The following is a 13,965-nucleotide window of genomic DNA, read 5'->3' on the forward strand; positions in this document are numbered from 1 at the left end:
ATTCTATCTCCAGCTTCATTTCTGTCACCAAGTCCATGTTTTCCAACTACCGATTCTTCTTCCCTGTTCCCAACTTTTGCGTTCCTGTTGCCCATTATTATCAATGCATCTTGATTGCATTAGCACTGGAAAAATCTGCGGTCAAGGATCTCTCCAAAGTTCTGAAGAGCATTGATATTGGCTTAAAGACTAAGGTGCACCTGATTCAAACTGCAGTCTTTTCAATCACCTTCTATGCATCTGAGAACTGGACAATGAATAAGGATGACAGAAGAAAGATGCCTCTGAGTTGTGATAGTGGAGAAGAGTGCTGACTATCCCATGAACTGCCAAAAGAATAAACAGATACTTCTTGGAGAAAGTGCAGCCAGAATGCTTCTTAGAGGCAAAGTTGGTGGTGAAGGTTTGTCTCATATACTTTAAGCATGTTGTTAGGAAAGGCATTTCTTGGAGAAGTACAATCATGCTTGGAAAGTTGAAAGGCTAGTGAAAGAGAGGAAGACCCTCAACAAGATGGACTTAAAGAGTAGCTGCAGTAATGGGATCAAGTATATTAGAGATTATTGTAACCATGGCACAGGATAGGACAGAGTTTAGATCCATTGTTCATAGGGATACGATGAGTTGTACTTGACTGAACAGTGCTTAAAAACAACAACAGATATTGTCTGTTTTCATCCAGGATCCATCATAACAATGATAATTTTTTATACCTATTTTGTAGAGAGAATGTGATGATTTGGTATAATAACTTTACAGTGCTTAGTAGAGTGTCTGATTTTTAGTGGGTACTCACAGAACTTGGTTTGTGCTCGTGAGCAGCTGGTCTCTGCCTATTCCCTTGTGCAAGAGAAGTTGGACTTTAAACATCTGCTTTTGGTGTGTTATTTCCTTGTTTGAAAATATCTATGGTGAGTTCTCTTATTTTCTCTCAGCCCTCTTCTGTAGCTTTCTGCACTTCTTCAGGACTTAACCCCATCCTACTCTCTACACTTTGGTCGCCTCCTTTGGGCAGACTGAATGAGGATGTATATTTGTGTTGGTTATGGCAGGAGACAGCCCTCGGGGCCGGATCAACCTAGGAGAGACAGCTAAAAGTCATAAAAAAATCTAATGAGATTTATAAACACAGGAGAATATAAAAAAATGTGCTAGGATAGGAAGATGATTAGAGAGAATCACAGGTACTCCCCTAGAGGCTAGCCAGACAGGTGTTAATCATAACTAGCAATTTTTGTTGGCAATTTTGAGGGAAGGAAGATACTTGGTTTATACCAGTGAAGTCAGGTGTTCAGAAAGCAACCTATGAACATATAGATAGAGGGAGACATTATATGCGGTTCCATTGTATGAAAAGAGCAAAGACCATGTGGGGATGATCATATCTGATGTCTCCTTATTCCACAAAAGGGAGCTGTCCTCATCATCAACATCCACAGCACAAAACCAATTCCCTTGAGGTCAGACATTTCTCCCATGCTCCTGCACCTCTTTCTACTAACACCAACCTTACTGCTCTTCTGGACCCAAAATTTGTTGCCATAGCTCACAGATAACACAGAACGCTATTAGGGAAGTAAAAAAAAAACAAACCACAAAAACAAACACTATAATTCAGGTTGATGGCAGATATAGTTACTCAGTCAGGACAGCTTCTGAACTGTGCCACAGGGACTCAGCCAGCAGCTCCACAATTTTAGACCACTATTACAAAGTTCTTAGTCCTGTCAGTTATGGCTCTCCCCGACAGACTTAAAAAAACTTGGGCAAAATCTCTTAGCTCTCGTTTTGTGGGATAGCAGTCCCAGGGTAGCTCTTTCTCACATCAGGTCTCCAGTTCTCTGTTGCTGATTGCTACTTCTCTCCTATGGATCTGGCTGCTGCAAGAATCTCTGGCTTCACAGAGCACACACTGCATTCTCTGCTTTTTTGCTGGAGGTTAGGAGTCTCAAATTCTGCTGCTGAATCTGATGGTGAGACTAACCAATCCCCTTCTGAATAGACTAACACACCCTATTCCCACATGCCCACCTATCCACATGGGAAAGGCAAAGTCAATGGCTGAAAGATCCATTTTGAACAATAAACCCTTAACATTATATATTACGTGCCCAGGCTAGGCAATCCTTTCTAAATCAGTCATTATTTTGCTAAAAGCTTTTGGGGTGTATTTGATAACAAAGCACACAGGCTTAATCTTCCTATTATGTGACCCTTTCTTACCTACACTTAAAATTTTAAGTGGCTGAGTGCAGTTGTGGAAGAGAAAGAGAAATTATGTGGGTGCCATGTTTGAGTTTTATCTCATGGTTGGTGGGTGTCCTTGAGACTTTGAATCAACAGTGACAGAATGTATATGTTATAAAGAACACTGATATGTAGTAATTTAGTTTGGGTTCAAATCCTGATCACTTTTGGGCAATTGCTTGATTTCTGTTCTGAATGCCACAGTTTTGCTATTAGTATATGAGAATATTATTCATATTGTAATAATACTGGAAGGAAAAGTGGCATCCACTTCCTACATAACATGCCTCTGGAAACTGTATGAACTTTGATAAATGTTGATAGTTGTAAAGGGGCTTCAGGCCTTTTAGTCATAGGGTCTCTGTGAGTCGTGCTTAACTTAATGGCAATCAACAAGAACAAAAACAATATGAGAATAATTATAGCTTCTGCCTCATAGGTTTGTTGCTGTTGTTAAGTGCTATTAAGTTGTCTAAAACTCAGTGACCCTATGAACAAAAGATATGAACACTGCTCTATCCTGCACCATCCTGTATGGCTTCATGTTCAGGTCTATTGTTAAAATCACCATGTCAATTCATCTTGTGGAGGGTTGTCTTCTTTTTTCATGACCCTCTGCCTTTCTCAGCATGATGTCTTTTTCCAAGGCTCAGCCTGCCCTGACAGCGTGTGTGAAGTATGTGAGACAAAGTCTCACCATCCTGGACTCTAACAAGCACTCGGTTGCACTTCAACCAAGACGTATTTTACTCCAATTCAAAGGCATCCATTTTTCTTATCCATTGATCCCTTTGAATTGTGGTATTGGTGAAGATTACATGAAATGCCAAAAGAATAAACAAGTCTCTCTTGAATGAAGTGCTGTCAGGGTATACTTTAGAGGTAAGGAAAACAACCACCACTCCTGATGATTATTTCTTGGTAATACTGAACCCCCTTCTCTTGGCTTGCTTTCTCCCCGTTTTGTCTTTAGTGAGTGAGATACCAGTTATTACTGGCCACACCCCAGGGGAACTCCCCTTATATTTAATTTGGGCTGCATGGGATTAGGAAGTGTTGCTTAGTCTTTCTACAACTGTTTGGTTTAGTATACTACAAAGATCATGAGAGAGCTTCTACATTGTATTATAATGTATATGTATTTTGAGGAGACACAATTCATGATACCAGTAAAGCACATTGAGAAGGAGCCATTGGAGAGGTCATTAGCATGGAAATAAAGGAAGGAAGGGAAAGAACCCTTAGCAAAGTCAGGTATGCGAGAGAACTGAGTAGTGACCAATAGACAGCTAATTTGCTACCAGTGAACTTGTAAGTAGGTCAACTCCATCCATGTACTAGGCTAGTGGTTAATAAAACACTTCTGTCCTCAGAGTATCTTTCTGAAAATACATACAATCCATAACTCACACCAGCCAATGCATGGGAGGAAAAGGAGAGGGGAGCCTTGCTCGAAATGAGGAAAGGAAAAGTACGCAGGGAAGTAGAAGAAATGTGATTGTGTGTCAGGGGGAGTAGATGAAAGAAGGAGGACCCAAGAGTTTAGCTGGACAGTGTTTTGTTAGAGATAGGGGGAGCAAGAAGAGAGAAGGTGAGAATGTCATTCTTTCCAAGAGGATTGGTGCAGAGGTAAGAAAGCAAAGACCAGACTCAGAAACTGAGAGCAGCCTCATTGAGCTGATTTCAAAGTCCCAGCACAGGAGGGGTAGGGTAGCAGACTGAGAAAGACCCAGACTTGAGTCCAGATGATGGAATTCTGAAGGCCAAGAGGAGGGAATTTGGGCTTTCTTCTGTGGTTTGACGGCTTCTGGGAGAAACCATCAAAAACTCTTCAGGAATTCAGGCTTGTCTGTCTTAGGCTTCTCTTTCTGGAAGACCAAGGGCCCAGAGTGGCAGCCTGACATTCAATCTCTTTTGCCATGGTTGGGAAGTCAGAGCTGTAGCTGATTTCATTGGCCTGTTTTGCATTTATTATAGTGTGGCTTTTATAGTGTGTTAATTGAAATATTTCCAACTGCCAAAAACAATTATGCTCAAATTGCCTTGTCAGTTCTTTTATTGCCAGATAAATGTTTTACAGACATATTTATGGGGGGCAGTGGTAACTGGATCTCGTTTTCTACTGAAGGCTGGTGGTTTGGCTTGGGATTGGCCCTATGCTGTTCTGTTGTGGGCTAGAAAGCTGTTGGACATTGTGATGCTTCCATCCAGTTACCTTAGGGATCAGATTCACTTCAAAGGAAAGTAGCTTTCTGGTTCATGAAGGTTGGCCTCAGAGAGGGATTCCCATCAATAAAAACTTTGGAAACCTGGCATAAATCAGAATTCTGTTGCCCACACTACTGACAATAAATGATACATGCTTTTTAGTCACCCTAGAATTCCTTTCCTCCCATCTACCATCAAAGCTTCTCCCAAAGACTATCACATGAGAACTGGAAGAACCCAGCTAAATCTCTCTCATTTTAAATTTCAGAAATAAAAGCCTAGAAATCTCCCCAAGAGCAGTAGCAGGCACTGATCATATATGTCTTTTCTCCATTGACCCTGTTGCAAATTGATGTGGAGACCTCATCTTTCTTTGATTTTGTCCTAGTGTTGAGGCTAGTACTTGACACATAAGTAAATGTTTGAAAAATATTTATCAAGTTGAATTGAGAATTATTACTCTGGGAAACTTAAAATTTTAGCATGTTAGAATTGAAAAGTCATTATATCTAACCATCTTTAATTTATTGAAAAGGAAACTGAGGCTGAGGAAGAATGCTTTGCCCAGGATGATGGTCATTTATGGATTCTAAAGGCATGCATTCATTTATTCAAAGTATTTAGAATACATCCTATATTCCAAACACTAGATTCTAGGGCTACAATAATAGAAAAAAATAAAATACCTGCCTATAAGGAGCTAACATTCAGATCAAACAAGTTTTTATAAATTTAATCTGTCCTCAAAATCACCTAAGTGCCTAATACAGAGATGTGCACTTAAAATATACTCCAAAAATGGCTTGTTGAACTGGTTGCAGGTAAGAAATATTTGTGCCAAGTTATCTTTTGTTCTTTGTTGTTATTGTTATTAGGTGCTGTCGAGTATGACTCATAGTGACCCTAAGAACAACAGATCTGAACCCTATCCTATTTTGTGCCATCCTCACAATGCCATCCTCAACAATGGACACACTTGAGTCCATTGCTATAGTCACTATGCCAGTCCACCTAGTTGAAGGTCTTCTTCTCTTTTGCTGTCCCTCCACCTTTCCAGGGCATGATATCCCTCTCTAAGGAATAGCCTCTCCTAGCAACATGCCCAAATTATGTGAGACAAAGCTTTATCATCTTTGCCTCCAAGGAGCACTCTGGCTGCACCTTCTCTAAAATGTATCTGTTTGTTCTTTTGCAGTCTTCTTCTCCAACACCACACCTGAAAAGCATCAATTATTCGTCATCCTTACTCGTTGTCCAGAGCTCAGACACGTACCAAGTGATTGAAAGACCATGGCCTGAATCAGGCACACCTTAAGTCCTCAAATGGACATCATTGCTTCTCCTATGTGATCAGCTGACTCCGAAAACTTGCTGGAGTTTCAGCTGTGGGTTGGTTCTGACTCGATGGTGCACAGCAACACAACAACAGTGTTTCTTTGCTGTGTTCACACAATAGCCTCTTGGTCTAGGTGTAGGATCTGCACAAGCACAATCTTCACAGGTCCCATTAATGCTGAAATGAAGTTGCCTCAAATACAAGTCCTCCTCATTTGGACCAGTAAACACACATTGTCACTGAGAGAATTATTTCTGAGACCGGGAAAACGTAATGGCTTTTGCCTGCAAGGTCCGTGGGTGGGAGCCTTGCCCTTATATTGTTTATGTTATTCCCACTGTGATTCACTTATCATGACTTACCTTCTGTTTCTGCTCTTCTTTCAGAGCACCAGTGTGGGCAAAGGGGCCAGGAAAAAAGTAAGTACTAATATCACCACAGTCTTTCAATAAATTGCTAAAAATATTTTTTCTGTTAAAAATATTACCTATATTGTTTATAGAAAATTCAACCAAATAAAAATAAGAACATTAAATTTACCTTTACATTTACCACACAGGGATAATGTCTTAATATTTTATATTAGATTCTCCTAGATATTTTATGCATGTATCTAAAGTATTTCTTTTTAAATGGAATAGCCAGATTTTTAGATTGTGTAATAAAAGTACTTTTTATTGACAGTAAGTATACTCTTATGCTATCATTTAAAATTATGGCATAATATTTTATCCTATGTCCTTTAGAACTGTATCTTAATTTTTTTCAACTATGCCTCATTATGAAATATCTAGCTGTTTCTACTTTGTCACTGTTATAACAAGTCCTTCCACAGATATATATGTACATAACTAATCGGCATATCCTTGGTTATTTTGTAGTAAAACTTCCTATACATAGAATGTTAGAATATGGGAGCTCTGGTAGCCTAGTGTTAAGAAGCTGCGCTGCAATTCCAAAGGCATGTGGTTTGAATTTACCAGCTGCTCCGTGGGAGAAAGATGGGTAGTCACTTCCTATTCAATTAACTGCTTCTGAAAACCTGACAGAGGGTTAGTAATGGCTTGATTCTTTTTTGATGGTACATACACCACCACTATAACAACAGTCAGAATATAAACATTTTATTAAGCTTTTGATAAATATTTTCAAATTGTTCTCTAGAAAGGCTGTGTTAGTTTATGGGTGTGCATTTTCCTCTCAGTAACACGAATACTCATTTTGTTTGATTGGTTTTGTCTCTGTTTTGAAGTTTTCTAGTTGTAAAATGTAAAAGTGGCACTGCTATGTTTAGTAGAGGGAGCTCCAGGGTGGCTTAGTGGTAAAGAAGTGTGCTGCCAACTCAAAGACAGATAGTTCAAGTTCTCCCGCTACTGCATGGAACAAAGTTGGGCAGTCTTCTTCCGTGTGATTTACAGCCTCTGGAAAACCTGCTGGGAGGTCACCTAGAGTTTGTTCTGACTCAAATAGTACATAGCAACAACATTTTTTTAGTACATCTTTGATAAAAATAATGATGGGAAACATTAACTATGTCATAGGCCACTTTGGCAAGATCTTTAACTATTTATCAGGGAAAGGTAGAACTTTTAGTCTTTCCTTTTGTTTTTTGCTCCAAAGACTAGGTGATACTGTGAAACTTGAAGTTACTAAGTTTAAATGAGTTTTAAGAATAGCTTCAAAGTTGTTATTGTTGATTGAGTTGGAACTGGCCTGTAGCTGATCCTCCTGCAGGTTTTCAAAGGCAGTAAAGAGCACAAGAGGAGATTGCCCATCTTTTTCACACAGGGAAGTTGGTGGCAAATTGAAAAATAAATATATATGCTTGAAATAGCTTAAAGATCAGCTCTGCATCCTTTGTTGAGGTCTAAGGTACTTTGTATAAAGCCTTGGTAGTTGATCCTGGACATTAGCTTCCAAGGTACATGATGGAGGAGCAAGTTCCTGTGGTTCCACAACTGGGACAAAACCCCACCACACCACTGTTCCAGGGTGTAAAAAGAGTGCAGGCAGCATGGGATGGTCGAGTCTGATGTCTGTTAACTCTACGAAGGGGAACTGATGTCATGAACTACATCTACAGTACAAAACTAATTCCTATAATATCAGACATGGTCTCCCATGCTCTTGCACCTACTTCTACTAATCCCAACACCAATCTTATTGTTAAAAAATCCATTGCAATGACTACACAGACTTTACAAAACAATACTCATGGTAATGGGGTTTGTTAGGGAAGTTATTCAGTATGGCAGCAGGATACAATCACTCAGTACAGACAGCATCTCAAGCATAGTCACAGGCTCTTTGATCTTCAGCCATATGGCTTAGGTCAGTATTACCAAGTTCCCTTCATTCTGTCAGTTACAGTGTTTTTACTCAGCTCTTCAGCAAGCTTGGGTTGTAGGCCTCTGGCTCTGGCACTGTGGGGCAGCAGTCCCAAGTCAGCTGTATCTCAGGTTGGTCTCTGATTCTCTGCTGAGGCAGCTGTTGCTCTTATGTGGATCTTGGTCTGACTGGCACAGAAATCTCTGGCCATGAAGGATGTGTGCTGCTTCCTCTTCCTTGTTGTTGAGATTCCAATTCTTTTAAATTATTCCATTCTTTTTTTAATTTTCTACTAGTTTATTTATAAAATTCAAATACATTGTTTTCAAGAACAAATTCAATTTCTCTCACCCCCCCATCAAATTGTACAACTCAATGATTAATCTCCCCCCCCACCCCTGCACATCCACATCCCTCTGCTTCCAACCTCTCCCACCCCTCTTGGATCCTTATACTCATTCTACAATAATGGTTTTATACAATATTTTTGTAAATTATTACCTAACTTGGGAGGGACTGGAGAGCATTATACTGAGTGAACTCAGTCCCACAAGGATAAATATTGTATAAAATCATTATTATTGAGATTCTCAATTTTTGCTGCTGATACTACTCAATTTAATGACAAGACTAGCCAATCCCCTTGTAGATAGACTAACCCACCCTATTTCATGTTCCCACCTATCCACATGACAAAGTCAAAGTCAATGGCTAGGAAAGCCATTCTGAACAATAAATTCTTGACACTATGCAGGACTAAGGTGGTCATGATCTTCCAGGCAATCAGCACTCTGGCCTGAGTAGTTCCTTTGGACTCTTTCTTGAGCATTCTGTTGGATATTTTGTATACTCTGTAAGGGACAGAGCTTGTTTTGTGGGAGGGCTTACAGCATTGCTTGCTTGTCCAAGAACAGACACTCTAAACCTTCAATGAAGTTTTTGTGTAGGATGAAGATTCAGGGACTGATGTGGGAGAAGGGACAGATGAATGGTCCCAGTCCAAAGCCACAGTCAAACCACCTGACCAGCTGGAACTGACTGATGCGGTAAGTGAGCAGCATCTTGCCCTTACTCCTTCCATCTGTTCCAGCTTCAGAGCTGTGCTCTTCCACTGTGCTTACTAGGAGTCTTCACAGAACCTGGGTATGAAATCCCCTTGACATCCAGATAAGGGATAGGAAAGGACCTCCCCAAGCTTCAAGGAGGGTGTGAATAGAGGGACCTTCCATATATGATCAACTCTCTTTGTATTTCTGTCTCTTAGGAGCTAAAGGAAGAGTTCACCCGGATTCTGACAGCCAATAACCCACATGCACCTCAGAACATTGTCAGATACAGCTTCAAAGTAAGTCATCTCTTCCTAGGCAGCAGTCTCTAGGTTCTCCTTAGCTGGGAGGCTATGTACCATACTGTAAACACCTCTCAGCTATTTGACAGGAGACCATTTTTAAAGCTGAGATCCTTGCCAGAGACCTTGAGGTTTTGCATGGCTTTCTCTCCTCTGCCCCAATCAGAGATTTAAAAATTTTCTTATGACTCTTCCTTGCCATTTTGCAGACTGCAGTGTCTTTAGTGTCTTGAAGAGCCCTTCTATTATTTGCTTTAAGAAACCATCACCCAGTGCTTACTGCGTGACAGTGTCAGGACATCATTAAATCTGGACAACTTTTTAATGTAAGAATTATTAGTCTTCTCAGGAATTTGTTGTTGTTGTGTATTGTCAAGATGGACTCAACCCATAGCTGACCCTCTGGTGGGTTTTCAGAGGCAGTTAATCCATGGAAGGAGATTGCCCAGCCTTCTCCTGCGGAGCAGCTGGTGGCCTCGAATTGAGTGCCTTCAGGACTGCAGTGCAGCTTCTTGCCAGTAGGCCCACAGAACAGAAATGGATACTCACGGAAATAATTTGGTTGGGGAGAAAAAAAAACCAAAACAAACCTTTGAAATGTTTACAAACTATTTTTACTAAAATCAACTTTTGAGTCTTCAGAATTTGGATTTTCTTTTTCCTCTCTGGACAAGAAGGAACTGGCTCTCCAACCTTCCTATCACCCTCTGGTGGAAGCTCCAGCAGGTTCCATTCTCAGCCTCTCTTCACATCACAGGTCGCTGGGTCTTTTCTTTGGTACCCATAGCATAGGTGAGTTCTCACTTGGTAGATGTGCATGTGGCACATCTTTAATGAGAACAACACTGTTTTCAGACACAGCAAGATCAGATCCTATGGGTACTGACTGAAGAGAACTTCAGAGTACATTTTGAGCTGAAAAGTAGGAGTGACACATGTTTTTGGTTTTTGACACATGTTTTTTATTTCATTATTTTAAGACACATTTATTCAGTGCTGACTGTGTGCCAGTGTCAGGCCCTACACTAGACCTCTGTTGTTGTTATGTGCTATTGAGTCGACTACTAGTCATATTGACCATAACAGATTCAAACCTTGCCCAGACCTGCATCATCTGCATGATCTCCAGTGTGCTCGAGCCTGTTGTTACAGTCACTGTGGCAACTAAGGGGTTTTTTAGACTCTTCTTTGTCTGACTCTCCACATTTCCAAGCATGATGTATTTTTCCAAGCACTCTGGTCCTTCCTTGTATGTGAGAAGCAGTTTTACCATCCTTGCCTCGAGAGAGCACCCATGATTGCAATTCCTCCACGTTTATTCTTTTGGCAGTCTATAGGATACTAAATACTCTTCTCCAACACTACAATTCAGAGGCAGCAATTCTTCAGTTATCCTTATTCACTGTCCACCCTTAGATGCATAGAAACTAATCCAAAGCCATGGCTTGGATCAGGTGCACCTTAGTCTTTAAACTGACATCCTTACTATTTAACACTTTGGGGAGGTCCTAGATAGCAGATTTTCCCAATGTAGCATGTCTTTGGATTTATTAACTGCCGCTGCCGCCATCGTATTGATTATGGATCCGAGCGAAATTAAATAGTTGACAACTTCAGTCTTTTCTCACCTATGATTATGTTGCCTATTAGTCCAGTACTGGAAGATTTGTTTCATTGATGTTGAGATCAAAATAATAATAATAATTATTATTATTATTATTATTATTATTATTATTATATATTTACATATGTAATTATTGTTGTTGTTATGTGCTAATAAATTATTTTTACTACATTGAAGGTTGCAGTCTTTTATCTTTTTCAGTAAGCATGTTGTTATTGTGTAGCACTGAGTTGGAATCAACTCATAGTCGACTCTTTGGAGGGTTTTCAGAGGCAGTGAATTGCATCAGAGGAGTTAGCCTATTAGCCCACCTTCCTTCCATGACGCAGCTGGTGGATTTGAACTGTGTGACTTTGGATTGGCACACCTTACCCCTAATTCATCAGAGCTCCTTTCAGTAAGTGTGTAGGATACCTCATTAAATGCTGCCAACCTTTTGATGTAAGAACTATTATTATCTTGATTCTAAGGAAACTGAGGCTCAATTTTTTTTTAAAGAAAAAGCTTTACAAAAGTCACACAGCCGGGATTCTAAGCAAGATTTGGATTAGTTTGTTAGACTCTAAAGCAATGCTGCTTTTTTTAAAAAAAAATTAAACATATATATAATTATTTTGACTATGTAATATAAATACCTAGTATAAATTTCAAAGAGCATTAAAATTGAACTTACCTCCCTCCCTGGAACACCTCCCTAGTTTGTTGTTGTTAGGTGCTGTCAAAACAAGTATGACTCATAGTGATCCTGTGAACAAGCGATCTGAACAGTGTCCTATCCTGTGCCATCCTCATAATCTCTGTTCTACTCAAGCCCATTGTAACAGTTGCTGTGTCAACCCAAAATCCCCCCTTCCATAGAGACAACCACTATTGTTTCTTTTTTAAACAGCTCTATTGAGATACAATTTATATTCCATGCAATTCACAAGTCTAAAGTGTTTAAATCAGTGGATTATAGTATATGTAGAATTGAATATACTTTCACTATGACTTTAGAAACTTTTTATAACTTCTATTTTGGTTATCACCCCTAACTCTCCTCACCATAGCTTGCACTGGTCTACTTGTTATCAATATATTCATCGGCTTTACAGGTAGGCCTTGTGGCACACAATGATTAAGCTCCTGGCTGCTAATTGAAAACTAATTGGTTAGAACCTACCAACAGCTCTTTGAGAGAAAAAACGAGCCAGTTTGCTCCCATACAGATTACAGCCTATGAAACTTTTTGGGTCTGTTCTACTCTGTCTTATATAATATCACTAAAAGATAGATTTAACCATACAGACATTTATTATAAGTAGAATTATATTTGTGTCTAACTTCTTTTTTTCTTTTCATTTCCATTCATTCATTGTTGCACTTTTCTCCCTGCCCCACCTCTCCCCCACGACCAGTACACTCTTCTCTTTGAAAAGTAAAAGAAAAATTCTCTCATTTTTTTTACAATCCCTCCCCCCAAGTCCACTCCACTATGCAGCCTTTGTTCTGGACTCCTGTCATGACAATAATACCTGATCACATATCCCTTTTAAACAGTTTTCTCCCTCATCTGTTTCAATGCAGTATACATTATTTATCCCATTTTTCTCAGTCTCCCCCCAAACTCAATGTCAGTCCTGTTTTACAACAGTGGCGCTATGCAATATTTGTGCCTATGTGACTGAGATGTATCACTCAGTATAATGTTCTCCAGGGTCACCCATTTTGAATAATACTGCATGAGTTCCTTGTTTTTCAATGCAGCGTAGTATTCCATTGTGCGAATATACCACAGCTTCTCTATCCATTCATTTGTTGATGGGCACTTAGGTTGTGTCTAACTTCTTTCACTTAGCTTAATGTTTTTAAAGTGCATCTTTTTTAAAGTGTATCAGGGCTTAATTTCTTTTTATTGGCAGATGATATTCCACCTAATTAATATAACACATTTTATTTATTGATTCATTGGTTTAGGACAATTGAGTTGTTTCTACTTTTTGGTATTATGAATAATGCTATTAGGAACATTTGTGTACAATGACAGTTTCTGATAATAAGAATATACTACTTATTTGAGATTGAGTAGTTAATCCTTCTACAAAAAGGATGGAACAGATAAAGATGTGTTTCTTTTAAAAAATGCTCAAAGTCATTAGTACTAGGATAATGCAAATAAAAAAAACTGAGTAAGATACCATTTCACATATACTAGCATGTCCAAGATTAAAACCCAAACTCAGAACAAGTATTGGCAAAGATGTGCAGAAATTAGAATCCTCATCCACTACTGCTGTTGTTGTGTGTACCATCGAGTCAGAACCGACCCACTGCTGACACTCCAGTAGGTTTGCAGAGGCAGCTAATCGTTCAGGAGGAGATTGCCCATCCTCCCACAGACCACCTGGTGGACTCGAACCGAGTGTCTTCAGGATTGCAATGCAGCTTCTTACCACTACTACCACTAAAGATGTTGTAAAAGGACGCAATTACTATGGAAAACAGTATGGTGATGGTTCCTCAAAAATTTAACAAAGAACTACCCTATGATCAAGTAATTTCATCCCTAAATACATATCTGAAAAGAATTTAAAGTAACATCAGGATTGTAGGAATAATCATTAACAACCTGCAGATGATACAACCTTGCTTGTGTGTGGGGGGAAAAAGACCTTTATTTATAAAGTTCATATATCCCAGAACACTTGATCGTGCTAATGAGAAACCTATACTTGGACCAAGAGGCAGTCATCAGAACAGAGCAAGAAAACCCTGCATGGTTGAAAATTGAGAAGGGTGTACACAATGGATGTGCCCTGTCTCCATACCTTTTCAACCTGTATGCAGAACACATTATCCGGGAGGCTAGGCTCTATGAGGAGATATGTGGGGTCA

At 39.5% G+C, this 13,965-nt stretch overlaps 1 protein-coding gene across 1 annotated transcript in view; it reads left to right on the forward strand.

Moving 5' to 3' along the window:
- The first annotated feature begins 6,064 nt into the window (after positions 1 to 6,064).
- Positions 6,065 to 13,965, forward strand: part of DNAI1 (dynein, axonemal, intermediate chain 1) — a 49,631-nt gene continuing 41,730 nt past the window's right edge. The window contains exons 1-4 of the mRNA XM_006898544.1: positions 6,065 to 6,082; positions 6,178 to 6,210; positions 9,067 to 9,165; positions 9,384 to 9,464. Coding sequence (XP_006898606.1) covers positions 6,065 to 6,082; positions 6,178 to 6,210; positions 9,067 to 9,165; positions 9,384 to 9,464 — 231 coding nt within the window. The remainder of the gene's footprint in view (positions 6,083 to 6,177; positions 6,211 to 9,066; positions 9,166 to 9,383; positions 9,465 to 13,965) is intronic.

This window comes from Elephantulus edwardii, unplaced genomic scaffold (assembly GCF_000299155.1).
Source record: "Elephantulus edwardii isolate Elephantulus edwardi_28Jun2011 unplaced genomic scaffold, EleEdw1.0 scaffold00232, whole genome shotgun sequence".
NCBI lineage: Eukaryota > Metazoa > Chordata > Mammalia > Macroscelidea > Macroscelididae > Elephantulus > Elephantulus edwardii.